Source organism: Lissotriton helveticus, chromosome 5_1 (assembly GCF_964261635.1).
Source record: "Lissotriton helveticus chromosome 5_1, aLisHel1.1, whole genome shotgun sequence".
Classification (NCBI taxonomy): domain Eukaryota; kingdom Metazoa; phylum Chordata; class Amphibia; order Caudata; family Salamandridae; genus Lissotriton; species Lissotriton helveticus.
The window spans coordinates 1997849198-1997868057 of record NC_136065.1 but is presented as its reverse complement, the minus strand read 5'-3'; the positions used below and the strand labels follow the sequence as shown (position 1 = coordinate 1997868057).

General features: G+C 47.3%; 1 protein-coding gene across 2 annotated transcripts in view; it reads right to left on the bottom strand.

The window, feature by feature from the left end:
• LOC144756151 (E3 ubiquitin-protein ligase TRIM39-like) overlaps positions 1–18860 on the bottom strand; it is a 526925-nt gene that overhangs the window by 374443 nt on the left and 133622 nt on the right. For both annotated transcript variants that reach the window (XM_078645729.1, XM_078645728.1), the window contains exon 3: positions 2223–2318. In XM_078645729.1, coding sequence (XP_078501855.1) covers positions 2223–2318 — 96 coding nt within the window. The remainder of the gene's footprint in view (positions 1–2222; positions 2319–18860) is intronic.

The following is an 18860-nucleotide window of genomic DNA, read 5'->3' as shown; positions in this document are numbered from 1 at the left end:
TTTCAGCTTTCTCCTTGGCAGAGGTTCCTTCTTGATTCCAAAATGATCTAATTTTCTGTGGTCAGGGGTCCTGTACTTATAACCTTGAAAGTCTTTGTTCCCTTTGTGCAGGAGGGCTCTGAGCCCGGTCTGAACCAGTTCTGGGTGTTCCTTGAGCACTTTGTTTTCCTGGCTTCTCCTTTCCTTTCAGAGAGAGGGGCAGGGTCTTCAGTCGCCCAGCAGGAGGTGGAGCCAGCATTGTGGAGGGAAAGCACAGTCATGGAGCACTTTGTTGACATGATTCCTTCTCTCCTTTCACAGTGCAGGGCAGAGACCTCAGTCGCACCACCGGGGTTGGAGCCGGCACTGTGGGGGGCAGGCACGGTCTTATTCAGGTCCCAGGTGCAACTCCTCCCACCGCTCTAGATACAGATGGAGCTATTCAGCCCAGGGATGTCCCACTCAGCCTCTGGGAGCCACCCAGCCCCTGTCACTCACAAACCAGACAGTCAATTCACAAAACAAGCCAAGGCACACAGAAAGGTCAGACAAGAGAACAACCACTTTCTAAAAGTGCTGTTCTCAAACACAGGATTTAAAAACAAACTTTCCTAAAAGATGTGTTATTAAATTCTGAGTTCAGGGATACTAAACGTTTATGTCCTACTTTGCTCCTATGGGAAGATATGCTGGTAGTCACTGTAGCCAGCATTCCCCAGGAAATCCTATGGGGCAAGATAGCTTTATAATAGTGAAAAACGAACATGGCTGTCATTCACTACCAGAGCATGTCACCTGCACTAGTACATGCTCTACCTTTCACATACACTGCACCCTGCCCAAGGGGGAACCTTGGGCCTTCCATAGGGGTGATCAATGTGTACAGAAAGGGAAGGGTTCGGCCTGGTCAGTGGGGACACTGGCCAGGTTGACATGGCAGTTCACAGACTGCACACAGGCACTGTGGTGGCAGGCCTGAGACACCATTTTAGGGCTACTCGTGTGGGTGGCACAATCAGTGCTGCAGGTCCACTAGTAGCTTTTGAATTACCAGCCCTGGCACACTCAGTGCCCTTTACTAGGGACTTCTTGGTGATACAAATATGCCAATCATGGATAACTAATTACAATAACAATTTATACAGAAAGCATATGCACTTTAGCCCTGAACAACAGTGGTAAAGTGCCCAGAGTCCTATTGCCAACAACCACGGGTCAGGAAAAATAAGGGAGGAAGAAGCAAAAAGTTTGGGAATACCCTGCAAAAAGGGTCATTTCCAACAGTGGGGCAGAGCAAGAAGGCAAAACCTATGTGGTTGAAAGGTGACAGCTAAGCCTCCACTCTTAAGAATTAGGTACTAAGCAAAGAAGTTGAACCACATGTCACCTACTCCCTACAGAGGCTTTATATAAGGCAATTAGAATAGGACTGTGTCTGCTATTGAGACTAAACACTTAAATCGTTGAACACAGCCTGGTATACATACCACGTCTGTTAAGTAGAGATCAATGCCTGTTCTTACCATATTGCAACGAGCACCTACGAGTAACTGATAAAGGCTGACCGCCTCAACCATATTCATACTGAGTATTAGACAATGTTGATATTGAATGATATATTATTGTAAAACATTATAATTACGGATGTTACAGTGGAAGCTCGAGCAATGCAGACCTTCCCAGTGACCATTGTCAAACTACACTTACAGGAAAATCCACCAAATACCAGGAGGAGAACTATAAACTACACTAGAGACTACACAACCATTCCTAAACATGTAGAAATATACTTTAATGATACCCTTGTTACCATCACCCCTTTAACTGTGGTTAATGCCACTCCAGAAGGTATCTAAGAATAAGTAAGGGATACAATTAAAGCATATCAAAACAAAAACTCTGGAAAACCCTGGTCCTTAACCCCTTCGATGCTCATGACGGAACGGTTCCGTCATGAGCGTCGGTTGAGCTGTGCTCATGACGGAACCGTTCTGTCATGAGCCCATAGGCTCAATAGAACGCTCAGCACAGCGCGAAAATTCGCGCCGCACTGAAGCGGTTAAAGTAACATTATGCTTCTGTGTACATGGAAGTTGCAGATTCAAAGCCTAGTCAGGACGCCCCTAACTCAGATATGTCCGACCCCGACATGAATGCTGTGGCTCTGTTGGAAACTGATACAACAAGATAATGTTTGGTTTCCTTTTTCCATAATACTGGTGTATCAATTTCTGTTCCCTTACCTCCAGGTGTCTCACTTTCGTCTCTTCTTTGCGATGCAGTTTGAGAACATCCTTCAGCTTCTTCTCCAAAGAGTCTAGATAACTCTGAAACTTCTCCTAAAAGAAGAAAGTCTATATTTTGAAGCCATACAGATATTGTGTTATAATAACATAGCACAATGTACAAATATCCTTCAGAGGCTGAGATTCTTGTTCTACATTTATCTTTTGATACCAATATTGTAGCCTGTTACTGACCACAGACAACTGCCAAAGATCCATGAAGATGCCCTGGCATGTTATCAGGGCAACACAGCTGAGGACATACTACAAGGGCACTAACCCCAATGGTGCGCTATTTAGGAAGTTACTTCGAGGCTATACTACCTGGCAATAACTCTGATGGCAGACCTATTAGTCTAATTGATACCATCCAGAAAGTAGTTGGCAGGGTCATCATAAACCGGACTGAGATATGGTTAATGGAAGGGGACATCTTGACCCACTTCCAGGCGTGGTTTAGGCGCAATGTAGGCGCCATGGATCAGGTTTTCCAGTTCTGTGCAGTCTATTGGAAGTCAGTGTCTATTACCAGGGGTAGTTTATACCTGGCTTTCATAGACTTGAAAACAGCTTTCGATGTCATCCCACGTGTTAAACTCTGGGAGGTCCTCATGGATAAGAGGTTCCCTAGTTATTTGTTGCAGTTTATTATTAAACTCCATGAAGAAAACTATGCTAGGATTCGATGGGGGAATCAGGGCCAATTGACCAGGAGGGTTCCAGTCAGTAGAGGGGTGCGGCAGGGATGTGTGATGGTCCCGACCTTGTTTTCTCTCTTTATAAATGGGGTGGTGGACCATTTGAGGGAAGACCCAGCGGATGCCCCTGTCCTTGCCGGGGAGAAAACACCCACACTCCTCTTTGCTGACGACACCCTCCTGATGTCCAAAACCCCCAAGGGCCTGCAAAAACGGCTTGATCATTTTAATGTCTTTTGCAAAGACCGTGGGTTAACGGTGAACACTACGAAAACAAAGTTGATGGTTATGTCTGCCAAAAGAAACTATAGGAAGGCTTCTCTCTCATTGAATGGGTCCCCTTTAGAGGTAGTGGATAAATTTGATTATTTAGGGGTTAGGCTCAGTAAGAATATGAGCTGGGAATCCCATTTGTGTAAAATGGTTTTAAATCTTAAAAGGGTGTCTGGTGCAATACTAAAGAATCAGTGACTTTCAATTAGTAGACCAATAGCCCCCGCCCTGGCAGTCTATGAGGGGAAAGCATTAGCTTCTGCCGTCTACGGATCCGAATTATGGGGCGCCGAGAACACTAAGGCATTGGTAGTGACAGAACAAGTTTATGAGACATGGTCTCACTCCCTCTCTCTACCCCCCTGAAACCATTATTTCTTGACATGGGCAAAAGATCGATTGCTGAAATAGTTCAACTCCGACCATTGCTATTCTGGGTGCGCCTTAGAAGGACCCCGGAATTAGCGAAATATGCTCTAGTGTTGGACGAGCTAATTAGTCTGAATGTTTCAAACAAAATAAAGTGGCTAAACAATTTAAAGAAGCTTGTGGTATCTATAGGCTTGAGTGGCTCCTGGGCCTCCCAATCCCCCTCACCCAAACAAACAGTAAAAAAAATTATATTGGGAGTGGGTAGAGGCCAAGGATTTGCATAACCCAAACTGGGGTCCCCTAACAAACAAATTTTTTTGAACACCAGCTCCTTGTAAAGTTAGAGCCATTTCAGGATTTAATTCAGACCCCTCGAGACAGAACCCTGTTTCTGAAATTAAGATATGGCACCCTTCCTCTCAAAAATTTCATGGAGGGTTGGAAGGATAGGAGGGAAGATGATTTAAAATGCCCAGGTTGCCCATGTCCGGAAGAATCTCTAGGCCATTTTTTCTTTGGATGTAAAAGCATACAAGCAGGCTAGAGTTAGATGGTTGAAGCCAGTCTGCAAAGTGTTAGGAGTTAGGGACCATAGATCAGCTCTCCGTATTATTTTAACTAACACTACCTCTATGTTTATTATCTGCGGGGTTGCTAAGTTCTTGGCTAGCGCCTGGATTATTCGGTCAAAATTGTTGTCCCACCCATGTACAGATCACCTTTTAGTATGAATTTTAATTACGATATTTTCCCCCCAGCTCTTAAATGTTTGTATTGATGTCATGTTTTTAGGAGGAATTGTAATACTCGATAAACTTTTTTATGTACCATTTATGTTTGTACTTTTATGATAAATGTATCGAATAAAGTATTACAACAACAACAAATATCCTTCAGAGGCTGAGATTCTTGTTCTACATTTATCTTTTGATAACAATATTGTAGCCTGTTACTGACCACAGACAACTGCCAAAGATCCATGAAGATGCCCTGGCATGTTATCAGGGCAACACAGCTGAGGACATACTACAAGGGCACTAACCCCAATGGTGCGCTATTTAGGAAGTTACTTCGAGGATATACTACCTGGCAATAACTCTGATGGCATGTTATTTTGGCTCTCTGGGAAAACACCTCACATGGCATGTTCTCCCCGAAAGGGGACTCACATGGTGAATTTAATGGTGAAATAACTGATGCACAAAAGTTGTGAATATCGTCAATCACTGGAACAGATTTTCTCAGGCGTGGTCAGACTCACTGACATTTCCCTTTCCCACTTCTGTATCCCCTTGCAAACTCAGAGCGCTATCGGTGTATGCCACTGTCTGTGCCCACTGCCCACAAGAGCCAAGTGTTACTGATTCTTGCTGCAGGGCTCTATGAGGTAATGGTCTGTTTCTACCGAGCGCTAAGCACACAATTTTCTAAGGTAAAGATAGTCTATACAAAGAAAACAGAACCAGCACGGAGTTTAGCAAGCAACTCTTCCCAACACAATGATGAAATTTGTGTAAGTAGGTAGTCATACCCACAGTAACATGCTGAATTGCTGAAGCAGTTTTGGCATCTCATTTGACAATGACATTGTGTTATATGTGAGGCGGGTCCCCTTGCCAGGGTACACATGATGTGTGAAGCAGAATGGAGAGTGAAGTTATTGCTGTGCAAGTTACGACTGTCATGACTCTACAAGGGGTGCTTATCCATCCACTTGGTTTCAATGCACCATGAGGAATTAGAAAGACAGGGTATTATAGCTCTGCATAACACTAATCAATGTGTTACTGAAATAGAGATACAGCTTTTGAGTTAATAACAATCCTATAAATGGATCAGGGGCACCGTGGTAACAGTAACCAACCTATCTTGTTATTCGTAGTATCACACCAACTCCACACACACTCCACTAAGAATTAACACTTTTAAGGCAAACTCTGTTTCTCAGTACATCTAAAACAACGACACAGACTATGATAAAAACAGCAAGAAGACATGTTATAAGTAACCAGAATAAAATGACAATTTTTAACATGTTTAAAATTACATCTAGAGCCTAATACGCGAACATCTACTTCTATACTATAATAAGGAAGCATGGAAGGCAGAGCAACTTGCAGTCTAGAGCTTCTTAGAGGCAAGAGAAGCATCACATACCTTGTTGACAGCAAAAGCGGTCTTAATCAGTGGAGGTGTGAAGATAGTGTTCCCCACGAAGGGCAAACACAAGCTGCAGTAGCAGTCAGTCGGTCTTTCTTTCTTCGGGACTTAGCTTTATCCGCTTCAGGAGAGATGTAGCATTTGCAAAGAGTGAAGTGTGCTGGCAGCAGGTGAGACCATCTGGCAGAATCACAGGCAGAATTTTGGGCGATAAAATGGGCAAAGGAAGTCGCCTGACACGTGGTAAAGTGGGAGTCCTTATATACTAACTCTTATCAGAAATTGGAATTTCTGACATAAGTTTAGGAATGTCTCACATAGTTTATGTGCTTCAAGGTGTGCGTCCCAGAAGTATCCTTATGAACATATAAGGTAAAAGGACATTAATTCAGACTAAACTATTTTGGCTAAATGTCTTTAAATATTCTTATTTAACCTTGACATTGAGAAAAGTAGACATTTGTCCCAGATGAATGTTGCATCAGATGTTCTATCTATGTCATTGATTGAATGACTTGGAGATGTCACAGTTCTTAAGATCAATAACATTGGGCAACATCTGTGTCTAGCGGCAGACAATGGTTTTGCACACATCAGGTAATATGGCGACTTCTGTGTCCAAGATAGGAAAGATGGTGGGCTCCATAAGGTAAGATGGAGTCAGGACCTACATAAGATGAAGCCGGATCTTAGGGACTTTACAGCATTATAAAAAAAAACTCTAGAAATACATCTGGGTTACGATGAAAGTATGCTTGTGAGCAAGTGCCATCTGATAGTCTGCCTACTATAATATTTCTCTTATTGTTTTGAATGTCTTAAAGAGTGGTATACATCAGTGGTTCTTAACCAAGGCTCTGGACCCTTGGGGTGCCTACTCAAGGGGTGCACAACTACTTACAAAATTAAACAATATTTACCAATTAATAAAATGTCTGTGAATAAAGAAGCAAAATGCAAAATTAAACATGTTAAAATGTTCTGTAAATATGAAGGACTGGGAATTGGAGACTAAAAATGAAGTTGGCATCCTGAGATTGAATTATGGGAGCACAGCAAGTGCACCAAATAGAATGTTATATGGATAATGGTGGCCTTAATTGAGCTCCAACCTTCCTATAGTTTTTTTATTTTCATATTTGTATATAAATTTAAAATTTTTAATAATATGTGTATTTGTTTGATGAATGCTTGTTTCTGTGTTTTTGTGTATTGTTTTGCAGTCGAAATCAATGAAACTGAGTAGGCCGGGATCCCTGGATTACAATAATGACACAGTGAAGGTCCCAAACTTCCAGTGAGGATTAAGTAGGGGTCCACAGTAGTCAAAAGGTACACAATTACTGGTGTACATGTTTTGAGTATTTTTAGTATGCTTCTGTACTACACAATGTGGTACAACAGACTACTGCGAAAGTGCTTTAATGAATAAATCTGCAATTGGAGAGGGGTGCAGATAGTGAACAATGTGGCTGTAATTTATTTTTCAATGACCTGCCTTATATAGACTTTCATCGTTGGTGGGTCCAGGTGCTTGAATTAGCTGTGCACACTACTGAAATGGAGCACCTTTGTTTTATGACTGCTAATTCCCCAGACATCCTACATGAACCCTAATGAATATTGAGACACGCTTTCTTTAACAAAAATAGTATGTGGTTCTGGTGGATATAAAATAAATAAAAATGAATACTTGTTAAACGAAATGTTAACTAAGAATCTAGTGCTAGATGTAGTTTTACTGTTCACAAAATACTGGTCATAATCTGCAAGCAGTAAACAATTTTTATAACCAATTTATTTACTAATAGGTCATACAAAAAATTCGGAATCATTAGTGGGTCCGAATCCAAGCTACCTCAGGAATATTAATGAGGTAGGTCATCTGGATGGCATCACAGAGACGGTGGCCATCTGGGGTCAGCTTACCACCATGTCTGTGAATGCTTTTCAATAGAGCAAACATGTATTTTTTTTTAATGCAGCACAGTTTAATTAAAGGAAATAAAAAATAGGTTTACTTTTTTATTTTTAATGTTTTAGAGTTGGCAGTGGTCCCCTGAAACACTGCCTACTTACTCTTCAACAAACTTTTTGTTTACATTCAAATTTGGGAATGCATTACCACCTTCAATTAGGTGTGTATGAAATTTCAATGTTTTGTAACCAGTTGGTTGGAAAACTTCAATACATAAGATACCGGTATTTGGAAGGCAAGTCTTCAACCTCCCCCTTCCAGATACCAAACCGGTTTCCATTTAGATTCCCATTTTAGGGGTCAGAAAAACTTTTCGGAGTCCTAAAATTAGATTAGTCCCCATGAAAATGCAATTTAACAGTCGCAAATGCTGAATAGAAGTGTTTGCAACCGTTAAAATGCTTAGTACATCTGGCCCCTAAATTGAATTTATAAAGGGCTGTTACTTCTAACATTGAATAGTTGCCTATTGGGCTCTATTGGGATTATACATACTTTGGGAATGCCAGCAGAAGCCGCCTGTGCAATCCAATGGGAAGGATTATAGAGAGAGTAGAATGAACACAGATAAGGGGGAATTAATCTTCAAGGTGGTGCACACACGTCTTCTGATGGTCGACTTCCACAGCACTGGTACCAGGAGTTTATGACTCCAACACACATGTACAAGATTTCACACGAAGCCTGCACACTTTTTAGGGCACTTAGACTGCGAAGTAGACACAAACACCATGCACTCTGTGATTGGAGAAGCACCATAGAAAGAGAATGCTGTAGGAGAGCTGATTGGCTAGTCCTCATCCTGACAACTGGGGATCACTATCTTGTTCCAGGACAACAGAACTGCACACGAGTTAAGTTGGAAAGGACTGTGATCCAGAGGGTGAGTGTTTCCAGACTGCTACTTTTCTTCCAGACGTGAGGGGTGGGTCCTTGTTAATGAACAAAGCAAAACCAAAGGAAATGATGGACGGAGCGTTGACAATACAAGCACTCACCCCCAGTCAACTGATCTGGGTTTAATCCATCACCATTCTTTAGCCCACTCTGCCACCCCAGTTCAGACATGGCCATATCCAAATCAGTCTGACCCTGTGCCTCATGGGAACAGTCCAGCCCGAACTGCCAAGCCATGCCTTCCCTGGACCGGAAACAAGCTTCCCAGGACCGGTTTCTGGCATTGCAGCCGACTTCAGCCGGGCTTGCTTGAATCCAGTGGCAAAGTGAGCAAGGGACTCATGTCTGAGCATACCCTGCCAACTTATGGCGAACAAAGCAAAACCAAAGGAATTGATGGACGGAGAGTTGACAATACAAGCACTCACCCCCAGTCAACTGATCCGGGTTTAATCCATCACCATTCTTTAGCCCACTCTGCCACCCCAGTTGAATGCTGTAGGAGAGCAGATTGGCTAGTCCTCATCCTGACAACTGGGGATCACTATCGTACTCCAGGACGACAGAACTGCACACAAGTGCAGTTGGAAAGGACTGTGATCCAGAGGTTGAGTGTTGCCTGACTGCTACTTTTCTTCCAGACGTGAGGGGTGGGTCCTTCTTAATGAACAACTGATGGATGGCCCTGCAAGGAGATCGCCGTACTTGCTGAGGAGCAAAGATACTGAACTGTGCATTAAAGAGCAAATCCTGCCAGTTGCCTTTGAGAATCAATGTGCTGTCTGCACCGCTCTAGGACATGAGGTAACCCAGCTACCCAACCTGAGCACCTGGGGTCCAAGGAAGAGTCATTACCTTACAGCAACTGTTGGTGAATGTGCTTCATCCTGTCCCCCTCCAGCAGGGCCGGACTGCCCGTAGCGGGCATCAGGCGTTTCCCCGGGAGGCTGGAAGGGTGTGGGGCGAATTTGCAGCACAGGGGGCGTTTATTACTATTGGCCGCATTTTGCAGCACTGCTGCTATATCGGCCCCCAGTAACAAAAGCAGCAGGGGGAATGCCCAATAAAAATTGCCAGGGCTGCTCTGGGTTCCCAGTTTGGTCCTGCCCTCCAGACTGGCCTCAAAAAGCACGCATGGTCCTAGAAACCCCTCACACTGTATGCAGAAGTTGTCTTTTTGAAAGAGCAGAATGCCGTCACTCACAGTTAAGTTAGTCAGTGGCTAATGTTGGCTGATCCCTTGCCCCCATTCTGTATGGGGTGGAAGAAAAATGTGAATGACACAATAACAGACCAATGGATGAACAGGGCTGGCTGAAAGACCCTACAAACAGAAAGCCCCTACGAGTAAGTATAGTATATTATTTTAGTAAAATCAAAGGGTATTGGCTAATGCCAGGTATTGCTAGGGCTCGAGTCGGGGTACCACGCTGGGGGACGGCGTCACTCCACTTATTTTACCGGGAGCTCGATAACTGGAGCAAATGGAGTCACACATTCACTCTTTGGCCTCTCTGGGGCGAGATCTCGCCCCAGAGAGGCCAAAGAGTGAATGTGTGGCTCCATTTGCTAAGGGGTGAGTGAGGGGAGGCAATGAGTCTGATGGTGCAAGCCACCTTTCGGGACGTCACTTCCTGTTGTGACATCAGCGTCCCCTCCATTTCTTTTTTTAGGACTTGTGCCCTGGGTATTGCATGCCTCTATCGCTACCCCAGCTCTATAACAAACATACCTAGGGTGACCAACTGGCATGGGTGCAAATTCAGGACGGTGAGGGTAAAAATTCAGGACAAAGGGTCAAAATTCAGGACAGGAGGTCAAAATTCAGGATAAAACTTTGGTTCAAAAGGTAAGTTTTACAGACATCAAAGGAGGTCGCATAATAGTATACAAGTAATCCCATCTATATCCAAACATTCATCCATTTGCCAAACTATCCATCATGTATCCTTCCATCCATCATTTCACTCATCCATCGCTCCATCCACACTTTCACTCATCCATCCTTTCACCCTGTCCATCCGTACACTCATCCATCCACTCTTCCACCCAATCATCCACTCATCCATCCAGCCATTTATCCACTCATCCATCCAGCCATTTACCCTTTCACCCATCCAGCCACCCTTTCACTTACTCATCCATCCACCCGGTCACTCATCCTTCCACCCATTCACCTTTTCAGTCATCCAACCATCCTCCCTTTCTCTCTCCATTGACCCTTTCGCTTAGCCATCCTTCCTTCCATCCATCCACCCATCCTTCTATTCATCCACTCATGAATCCATCCATTGACCCTATCACTCATCCATCATTTCACTCATCCATCCATTTGCCAATCATCCACCCTTTCACTCATCCATCCACACTTTTACCATTCCATCTACCCTTCCACCCATAAATCCATCTATTTACCTTGTCTCTCATCCATTCACCCATTCATTCACCGATCATCCACCCTTTCACTCATCAATCCATCCTTTTGCTCATTATCCATCTATTCACCCTTTCATTCATCCATTCACCCTTTCACTAATCCATCCAGCCATACACCCATCTCTTCACTTACTCACTCGCCCAACTTGTCATATTAATTATGACTGGAGCCTTTGGCTGCAGACTTGCAGACAGAGAGGCCCATCAAGAATTTCACCCTTGCTTTAGTTCATAAAAGAAGGAGTGGGGTGGGGGGGGGGGTGGAGGGTTCACTATGCCCCTGCACATAGGCAATCTGAAAAAGTAGAAGGCATGAGCCATGCATGTTGCACAGTGCCATGCCATGAGGTGACTGTGACATGGTGTTGTTTCCAGGGTTTTAGGCAGGATGAAAAAGGGGTGGGGCTCTCAAAAGGGGGTGTTTGATGTAATTAAGAGTGAGGCTTAAAACACCTAAGCTAGAAATCTCTGCTTAGCACAGTGTACCACCCGACTGGTATTTTGCCTCTTCTGTCATTGCATCCAGATATAGAACACAAGTAACGTTACACCTACAACAAGCCAGTACTATTGGCTTTGTCAATTGTTGTTAGTTGCATAAAATAAAAATGCAGCAACCATGGCTTCGTTGAATATAATATTGAAACTGCACTTTTCTAAAATGATGAAACTGAAAGAACTCTAGCCCATTATTTTCAACTTGTTTCACTAGCTTTTTTTCACGAACTGGATTCTGTAGAGGCATTGGCGCGTTTGCATATTACTTCCATCTGCCCTAGCCTGTGGCAGGAGGAGGCCACCACATGCAGTAAGTAACACTCCAAACTGGCCCATTGTCATTCTGTATGTGGCAATCAGCCGCATACAGAATGAAAATGGGCGGGTGGGGGCTACTTGTGCTCCGAGGAGGAGTGTGAGGCGGCCCCATCAGGGGGCTGAGGCTTCACGCAGGGAACAGCGCTGTTCCCTGCAAAACCCAAAATTACGGACAAAAGGCGTCCGTAAAAAGGATCCTCACAAGAGCGCGCATGCGCGTTCTAGCAAGCTGATCACCAGCAAGGTAGCACTTGCAACTACACCTCTCAGTGACATACTCTCCTGGCAGCCAAATGCAGTCAGGCGCCCCTGTATACTTTTTTAGTTTGAGGCGTAGCGTAACACTGCGCAGCAGTGTTTGCGCAGCCGAAGATTTCATGTTTTGGAGTAGGGGGCTTAAACCGCCCCTCTTCTCCATTGGCTGGCTTCCTAAACGGAGGCCAGCCATTGGAGCAGAGGGGCGTCACTCCATTTAAGCCCCGTCCGTTTCGGATTGGGGGGCGTGTTTTTGGTTCTTTCTATCCGTGACATCATCCGTCACTCACCCAAAAACACGCCCCCAGTCGAAAAATGGCGGCGCGTTTCACCGTGGCATTTCTGCTTTGCCTCGGAGAAACGTGGTGGTGTGGAGCACTGCTCGGGGAGACCGGCGCACTGGCCCGCTTTTTCAATGCAGGTAAGAGCCCCTTTTCTGCCCCCCTTCCCTCGTTGTGCTTGCTTTCCTGCCCCCTCGTGTTTTTCTGCCGTCTGTCCGTTTTTCTTGCCTTCTGCCCCCGATTGTGCAGTTTTTCTTGCCTTCTGCCCCTTTTCTTGCAATCTGCCCCCTGATTGTGCTGTTTTTCTTGCCTTCTGCCCCCTGATTGTGCCATTTTTTCTTGCCTTCTGCCCCCTGATTGTGCTGTTTTTTCTTGCCTTCTGCCCCCAGATTGTGCCGTTTTTTCTTGCCTTCTGGCCCCTGATTGTGCCGTTTTTTCTTGCCTTCTGGCCCCTGATTGTGCCGTTTTTTATTGCCTTCTGCTCCCTGATTGTGCCGTTTTTCATGCCTTTGCCTTTTTTTTCTCGTTGGTTGTGCTTGTTTGTGATCCTGCTTGTGCCTCTGCTCAATGCTTTTGCCTCTGCGCCCTGCTTGTGCCTCTGCGCCCTGCTTGTGCCTCTGCGACCTGCTTGTGCCTCTGCGACCTGCTTGTGCCTCTGCGACCTGCTTGTGCCTCTTTGGTTGTGCGTGCTGTCCTGACCCCCCCCTCTTTAGTTATGCTTGCTGTCCAGCCCCCCTCGTTGCTTGTTGTGCCTCTGTGCCTGCCTTCTGCCCCCTGATTGTGCCTTTTTTCTTGCCTTCTGCCCCCTGATTGTGCCGTTTTTCTTGCCTCCTGCACCCCTGATTGTGCTGTTTTTCGTGCCTCCTGCACCCTGATTTTCTGTTTTTCTTGCCTTCTGCCCCCTGATTGTGCCGTTTGTCTTGCCTCTTCCCTCGTTGGTTGTGCTTCTGCTTGTGCCTCTGTGCCCTGCTTGTGCCTCTGCGCCCTGCTTGTGCCTCTGCGCCCTGCTTGTGCCTCTGCGCCCTGCTTGTGATCCGGTTTTTGTGCCTCTGTTCCCTGCTTGTGCCTCTGTTCCCTGCTTGTGTCTCTGTTCCCTGCATGTGATCCGGGTTTTTGTGCCTCTGTGACCTGCTTGTGATCCGGGTTTTTGTGCCTCTGTGACCTGCTTGTAATCCGGGTTTTTGTGTTGCTCTCCTGCCCCTGCTCCCCCTCATTGGTTGTGCGTGCTGTCCTGACCCCCCTCCTTAGTTATGCTTGCTGTCCTGCCCCCCCGTTGCTTGTTGTGCCTGCCTTCTGCCCCGATTGTGCTGTTTTATTTGCCTTCTGCCCCTTTTCTTGCCTTCTGCCCCCTGATTGTGCCGTTTTTCGTGCCTTCTGCCCCCGGATTGTGCCGTTTTTCTTGCCTCCTGCCCCGATTGTGCAGTTTTTCTTGCCTCTTCTCTCGTTGGTTGTGCTTGTTTGTGATCCTGCTTGTGCCTCTGTGCCCTGCTTGTGCCTCTGTTCCCTGCTTCTGCCTCTGCGCCCTGCTTCTGCCTCTGCGCCCTGCGCCCTGCTTCTGCCTCTGCGCCCTGCTTCTGCCTCTGCGCCCTGCTTCTGCCTCTGCGCCCTGCTTCTGCCTCTGCGCCCTGCTTCTGCCACTGCGCCCTGCTTCTGCGCCCTGCTTCTGCCTCTGCGCCCTGCTTGTGATCTGGTTGTTGTGCCTCTGTTCCCTGCTTGTGCCTGTGACCTGCTGGTGATTCGGGTTTTTGTGCCTCTCTGACCTGCTTGTGATCTGGGTTTTTGTGCCTCTGTGACCTGCTTCTGATCCGGGTTTTTGTGCCTCTGTGACCTGCTTGTGATCCGGGTTTTTGTGTTGCTCTCCTGCCCCTGCCCCCCTCGTTGGTTGTGCGTGCTGTCCTGACCCCCCCCCCTCCTTGGTTATGCTTGCTGTCCTGCCCCCCCCCTCGTTGCTTGTTGTGCCTCTGTGCCTGCCCCCTGATTGTGCCGTTTTTTCTTGCCTTCTGCCCCCTGATTGTGCCGTTTTTTGTGCCTTCTGCCCCCTGATTGTGCCGTTTTTCTTGCCTTCTGACCCCTGATTGTGCCGTTTTTCTTGCCTCCTGCCCCCTGATTGAGCCGTTTTTCTTGCCTCTTTCCTCGTTGGTTGTTCTTGTTTGTGATCCTGCTTGTGCCTCTGCTCTCTGCTTGTGCCTCTGCTCCCTGCTTGTGCCTCTGCTCCCTGCTTGTGCCTCTGCTCCCTGCTTGTGATCTGGTTTTTTGTGTTGCTCCCCTGCCCCCTCGTTGCTTGTGCTTGCTGTACTGCCCCCCCCCCCCAACCCCTCGTTGGTTGCGCTTTCTTGTGATCTGTTTTTTTTTGCTTCTGTGCCCTGCTTGTGATCCGGTTTTTCGTGCCTCTGTTCCCTAGGGCGTTACTGGGCAGAGAGGTGTGTGTGTGGCTCTCGGTGTGTGTGTGGCTCTCGGTGTGTGTGTGTGGCTGTGTGTGCCCTGTGTGTGTGGGCTCTGTGTGTGTGTGGGCTCTGTGTGTGTGTGGGCTCTGTGTGTGTGTGGGCTATGTGTGTGGGGGGGGGCTATGTGTGTGGGGGGGGCTCTGTGTGTGTGGGGGGGCTCTGTGTGTGGGGGGGGCTCTGTGTGTGGGGGGGGCTCTGTGTATGGGGGGGCTCTGTGTGTGGGGGGGCTCTGTGTGTGGGGGGGCTCTGTGTGTGGGGGGGCTCTGTGTGTGGGGGGGCTCTGTGTGTGGGGGGGCTCTGTGTGTGGGGGGCTCTGTGTGTGGGGGGCTCTGTGTGTGGGGGGGCTCTGTGTGTGTGGGGGCTCTGTGTGTGTGGCTCTGTGTGCGTGTGTGGCTCTGTGTGTGTGTGTGTGTGGCTCTGTGTGTGTGTGTGGCTCTGTGTGTGTGTGTGTGTGTGTGTGTGGCTGGCTCTGTGTGGATAGCTTTTTTTGTAGGTGGCTCTATGTGTGGATAGCTTTTTTTGTAGGTGGCCCTATGTGTGGGTGGCTGTCTGTGTGAGGGTGGCTCTGTGTAGGTGGCTCTATGTGAATGACTGTGTGGGTGGCTCTGTGTGGGTGGCTCTATGTGTGTGTGGGTGGCTTTGTGTGTGTGGCTCTATGTGGGTGCAAATGCAATAGGTCATGCATTTGCGAGCGATTAAGCTATTGGCATTGTAAATGACAATGCCATTTATTTAACGATTAAGCTATTGGCAATGTAAATGACAATGCCATTTATTTATGAATTAAAACATTTTAAAAAGTCATGAGCAGTTGTGGACCCGGTCGAGATAGTTGAGATCTTTGCCCAGCATTTTCGGAAGGTGTACTCGCCGGTCTCGGACAGACCCGAGGAGGACTCGCATCTGTTGCTCCGCGATATCGCGCTGCCTAGCCTGTCGGACTCGGATCGAGAGCTTATGGAGGCGGATTTTTCTACCGATGAAGTAGCGCTCGCTATTCGTGCGCTTCGCCCTGGCAAGGCCTCGGGCCCGAACGGTTTGCCAGTCGAGCTGTATAGGTTGTGTCCTGACAAAATGGCGCCACACCTTCGCCGGACGTTTTTGGCGTCACGTGACCTCGGGCTTCTTCCCAGAGATCAGAGACTGGCGTCCATTGTTGTCATTCATAAAGATGGGAAGCCCCGGGAGCACTGCTCGTCATATCGCCCAATCTCGCTCTTGAATGTAGAGCCTAAGGTTCTTGCTAAAATTCTGGCGAGCCGCGTGATCACGGTGATCGGCGATCTGGTGCACCCTGACCAGTCTGGGTTCATCCCCCACCGTAATACTGCACTCAATCTTAGACGCCTTCATGGTGCCTTGGCGAGGGCGGGATCTCTTGCTGAACCAGCCATTTTGGTTTCCCTTGACGCCTCGATGGCCTTCGACACGGTGGAATGGCCTTATTTGTGGGCCGCCCTCGCTAAATTTGGCTTTGGTCCCAAATTTATCGGATGGGTTAAACTTTTATATGAACAACCGCTTGCACAGGTGGTGGTTAATGGACGGGCCTCGGAACCTTTTGTTCTTGGGCGTGGCACGAGACAGGGCTGCCCTTTGTCGCCTCTCCTTTTCGTGCTCGCTCTTGAACCCCTTGCCGCGTGGCTCCGTTGGGAGCCTTCGCTCAAGGGCATACGGTGGTCCCCTACCTTCGAAGATCGAGTGTCCCTTTACGCTGATGACATATTATTGTACCTCACTTCTCCCTCTAAGTCGCTGGGTGTCCTGTTTGATGTCCTGAGCTCTTTCGGCAAGAACTCTGGTCCGGTAATTAACTGGACTAAATCCTGTATTTACCCACTCACGGCTGAACTACCTTTATTGCCTCTTTTTTGCCCTATACCTGTCTCCAGCGTTGGTTTCAAGTACCTGGGGATCTACATTTCTATGGACCCTAAGATCCGCTTTGAGCGGAATCTGCTTCCTCCGCTTGCCAGACTTCGGTCGGATGTGGCGGCATGGAGTGGATTGCCTCTTTCCCCCCTGGGGAGGGCGGCCCTGTTTAAAATGATGTCTCTTCCCCGATTCTTGTATGCCATCCAGAACACGATTGATCTGGTTCCAGTTGGCTACTTCCGTGAAATCGAGGGCCTCCAGAGGAGGTTGGTCTGGGGCGGGCGGCCGCGCATTGCGCTGGCGAAATTGACTCTGCCCTGGTACGACGGTGGTGTAGCATTGCCCGATGTCAAGCGCTATTACTGGGCGTCCCAGTTGAGTGCTATAAACCACGCCATGTATGGACCTGTCCCTAATCCCGCTTATGATATGGATAGGTGGCAACTGCCGGGAGGCGATTATAATAGGGCGCTTTATTCTAGGATCGATAGGAGGCAACTGACGGGCCCCACTGCGGTGGCGATACGTGTGTGGGATAGTGCAACATCGGCCACGGGCTGGACTGGTAAACTCACTAGGGCGACTCCCTTATATGCATCTGAAAGATTGGGTGGTTTATGGTCTTCAAAGGGATTCGATAGATAGGACCTTATCGGTATTAGCAAAGTGGGGGATCTTTGGGCTACCGATAGAGTCAAAACTTTTGATGAATTGAAACGGGAATACAAACTGTGTGATAGAGAACACTTCCGATACTTTCAGATCCGCCACGCGCTTGATTCGGTCTTCCCCGCCGGTACCTCGATCCCTGAGTCATCTCCCTTGGAGGATAGGGTGCTGGATGGGCATGTCCCTGACAGCACTATATCCCTCATTTACAAGAAACTTATTAATGCCCCTTCTTCTACAGCTGCGAGAGGCGTGGACTAATGATGGACTGGAGTTAGACGATGAGGACTGGCAGGCTGCAATATCCTCCCCAAAGGAAGTCGCTATTCCGGCGCGTCTCCGACTGGTGCAGCTGAAGATTCTTCATCGTGTCTATGTCACGGGTCCACGTTTGATGCATATGGGCTATTCTGTGGATGGATTGTGGGTGTGGTTTGCTTGCTACCTTCCTCCATATTATATGGGAATGCCCTGCGGTGGTGGTTTTCTGGCTCCGTGTGCATGCGGTTATGAAAGGTGACGGGCGTCGAGCTGCTTCCTGAGGCCCGACGCTGCCTGCTGAATGTTTGGGAGCCGACTGACTGCACCGTTGCTCAGACACAGTGGGTTACGTTGGGTTATTCCATTGCGAAAAGAGATATCGCTCAGCTCTGGGGATCTAATAGGGCACCACTGATCTCTACCTGGGAGGAGAACATAGACTGGTGCATGTTTCGAGAAAAAATCGTGTATGTCTCCCGAGGTAGGCCTAAGAAATGGGATAGGATTTCGGGTCAGTGGAATTCGTATCGTGGAGAGATTTGTGACCCTCCCCTGGTTGAACCGCCTGATCCCACTGGATCTCCTTGACTTTGCGTTCCAGTATTTTACTTTTCGGTTCTTGTGTGATATTGCTTTCTCCTGGTCCCCGCATCACACTTCCATGATCCTTTGATGCTTGCCTTTCATGGTCTCCCCTTACCACATGTAGCAGCCTTCATTCTGATAATTTTGCCTCGACTCTTCTTGTGGGTTTTTTTCTTGTTGTTTGTTTGTATTAAAATATAAAACCTTTTATTTATCCTCCACCGTCAGATGCTCCTACTTTCATCCTGCTCTTCCGCTGCCGGACCCTCGGGTTGTCGGCTGATGAGCTGTGTTTTGATTTGCTTTTGTTGAACTGTATACCGGACCGGCCTTGATGGTTGTGGGTCTGTATCTGTACACTTTTTATGCTAATAAAGGTTTTAAAAAAAAAAGTCATGAGCAATGCCTACCTTTAATAATGCCGAGACCATTGCATTGTAAATGCTTGTTATTTTTACACTATTGCCGGCTTCGCGAGTGGTGCGCGCGCACCCCTGCTTTAACTTTTGCCGTCTTGTTCAGCTTGGTGCAGCTCTATTGCCAGCACAAAAAAGCCTTGTAAACAGACGGTCCCCACTGGCTTTGATGGGGGACAG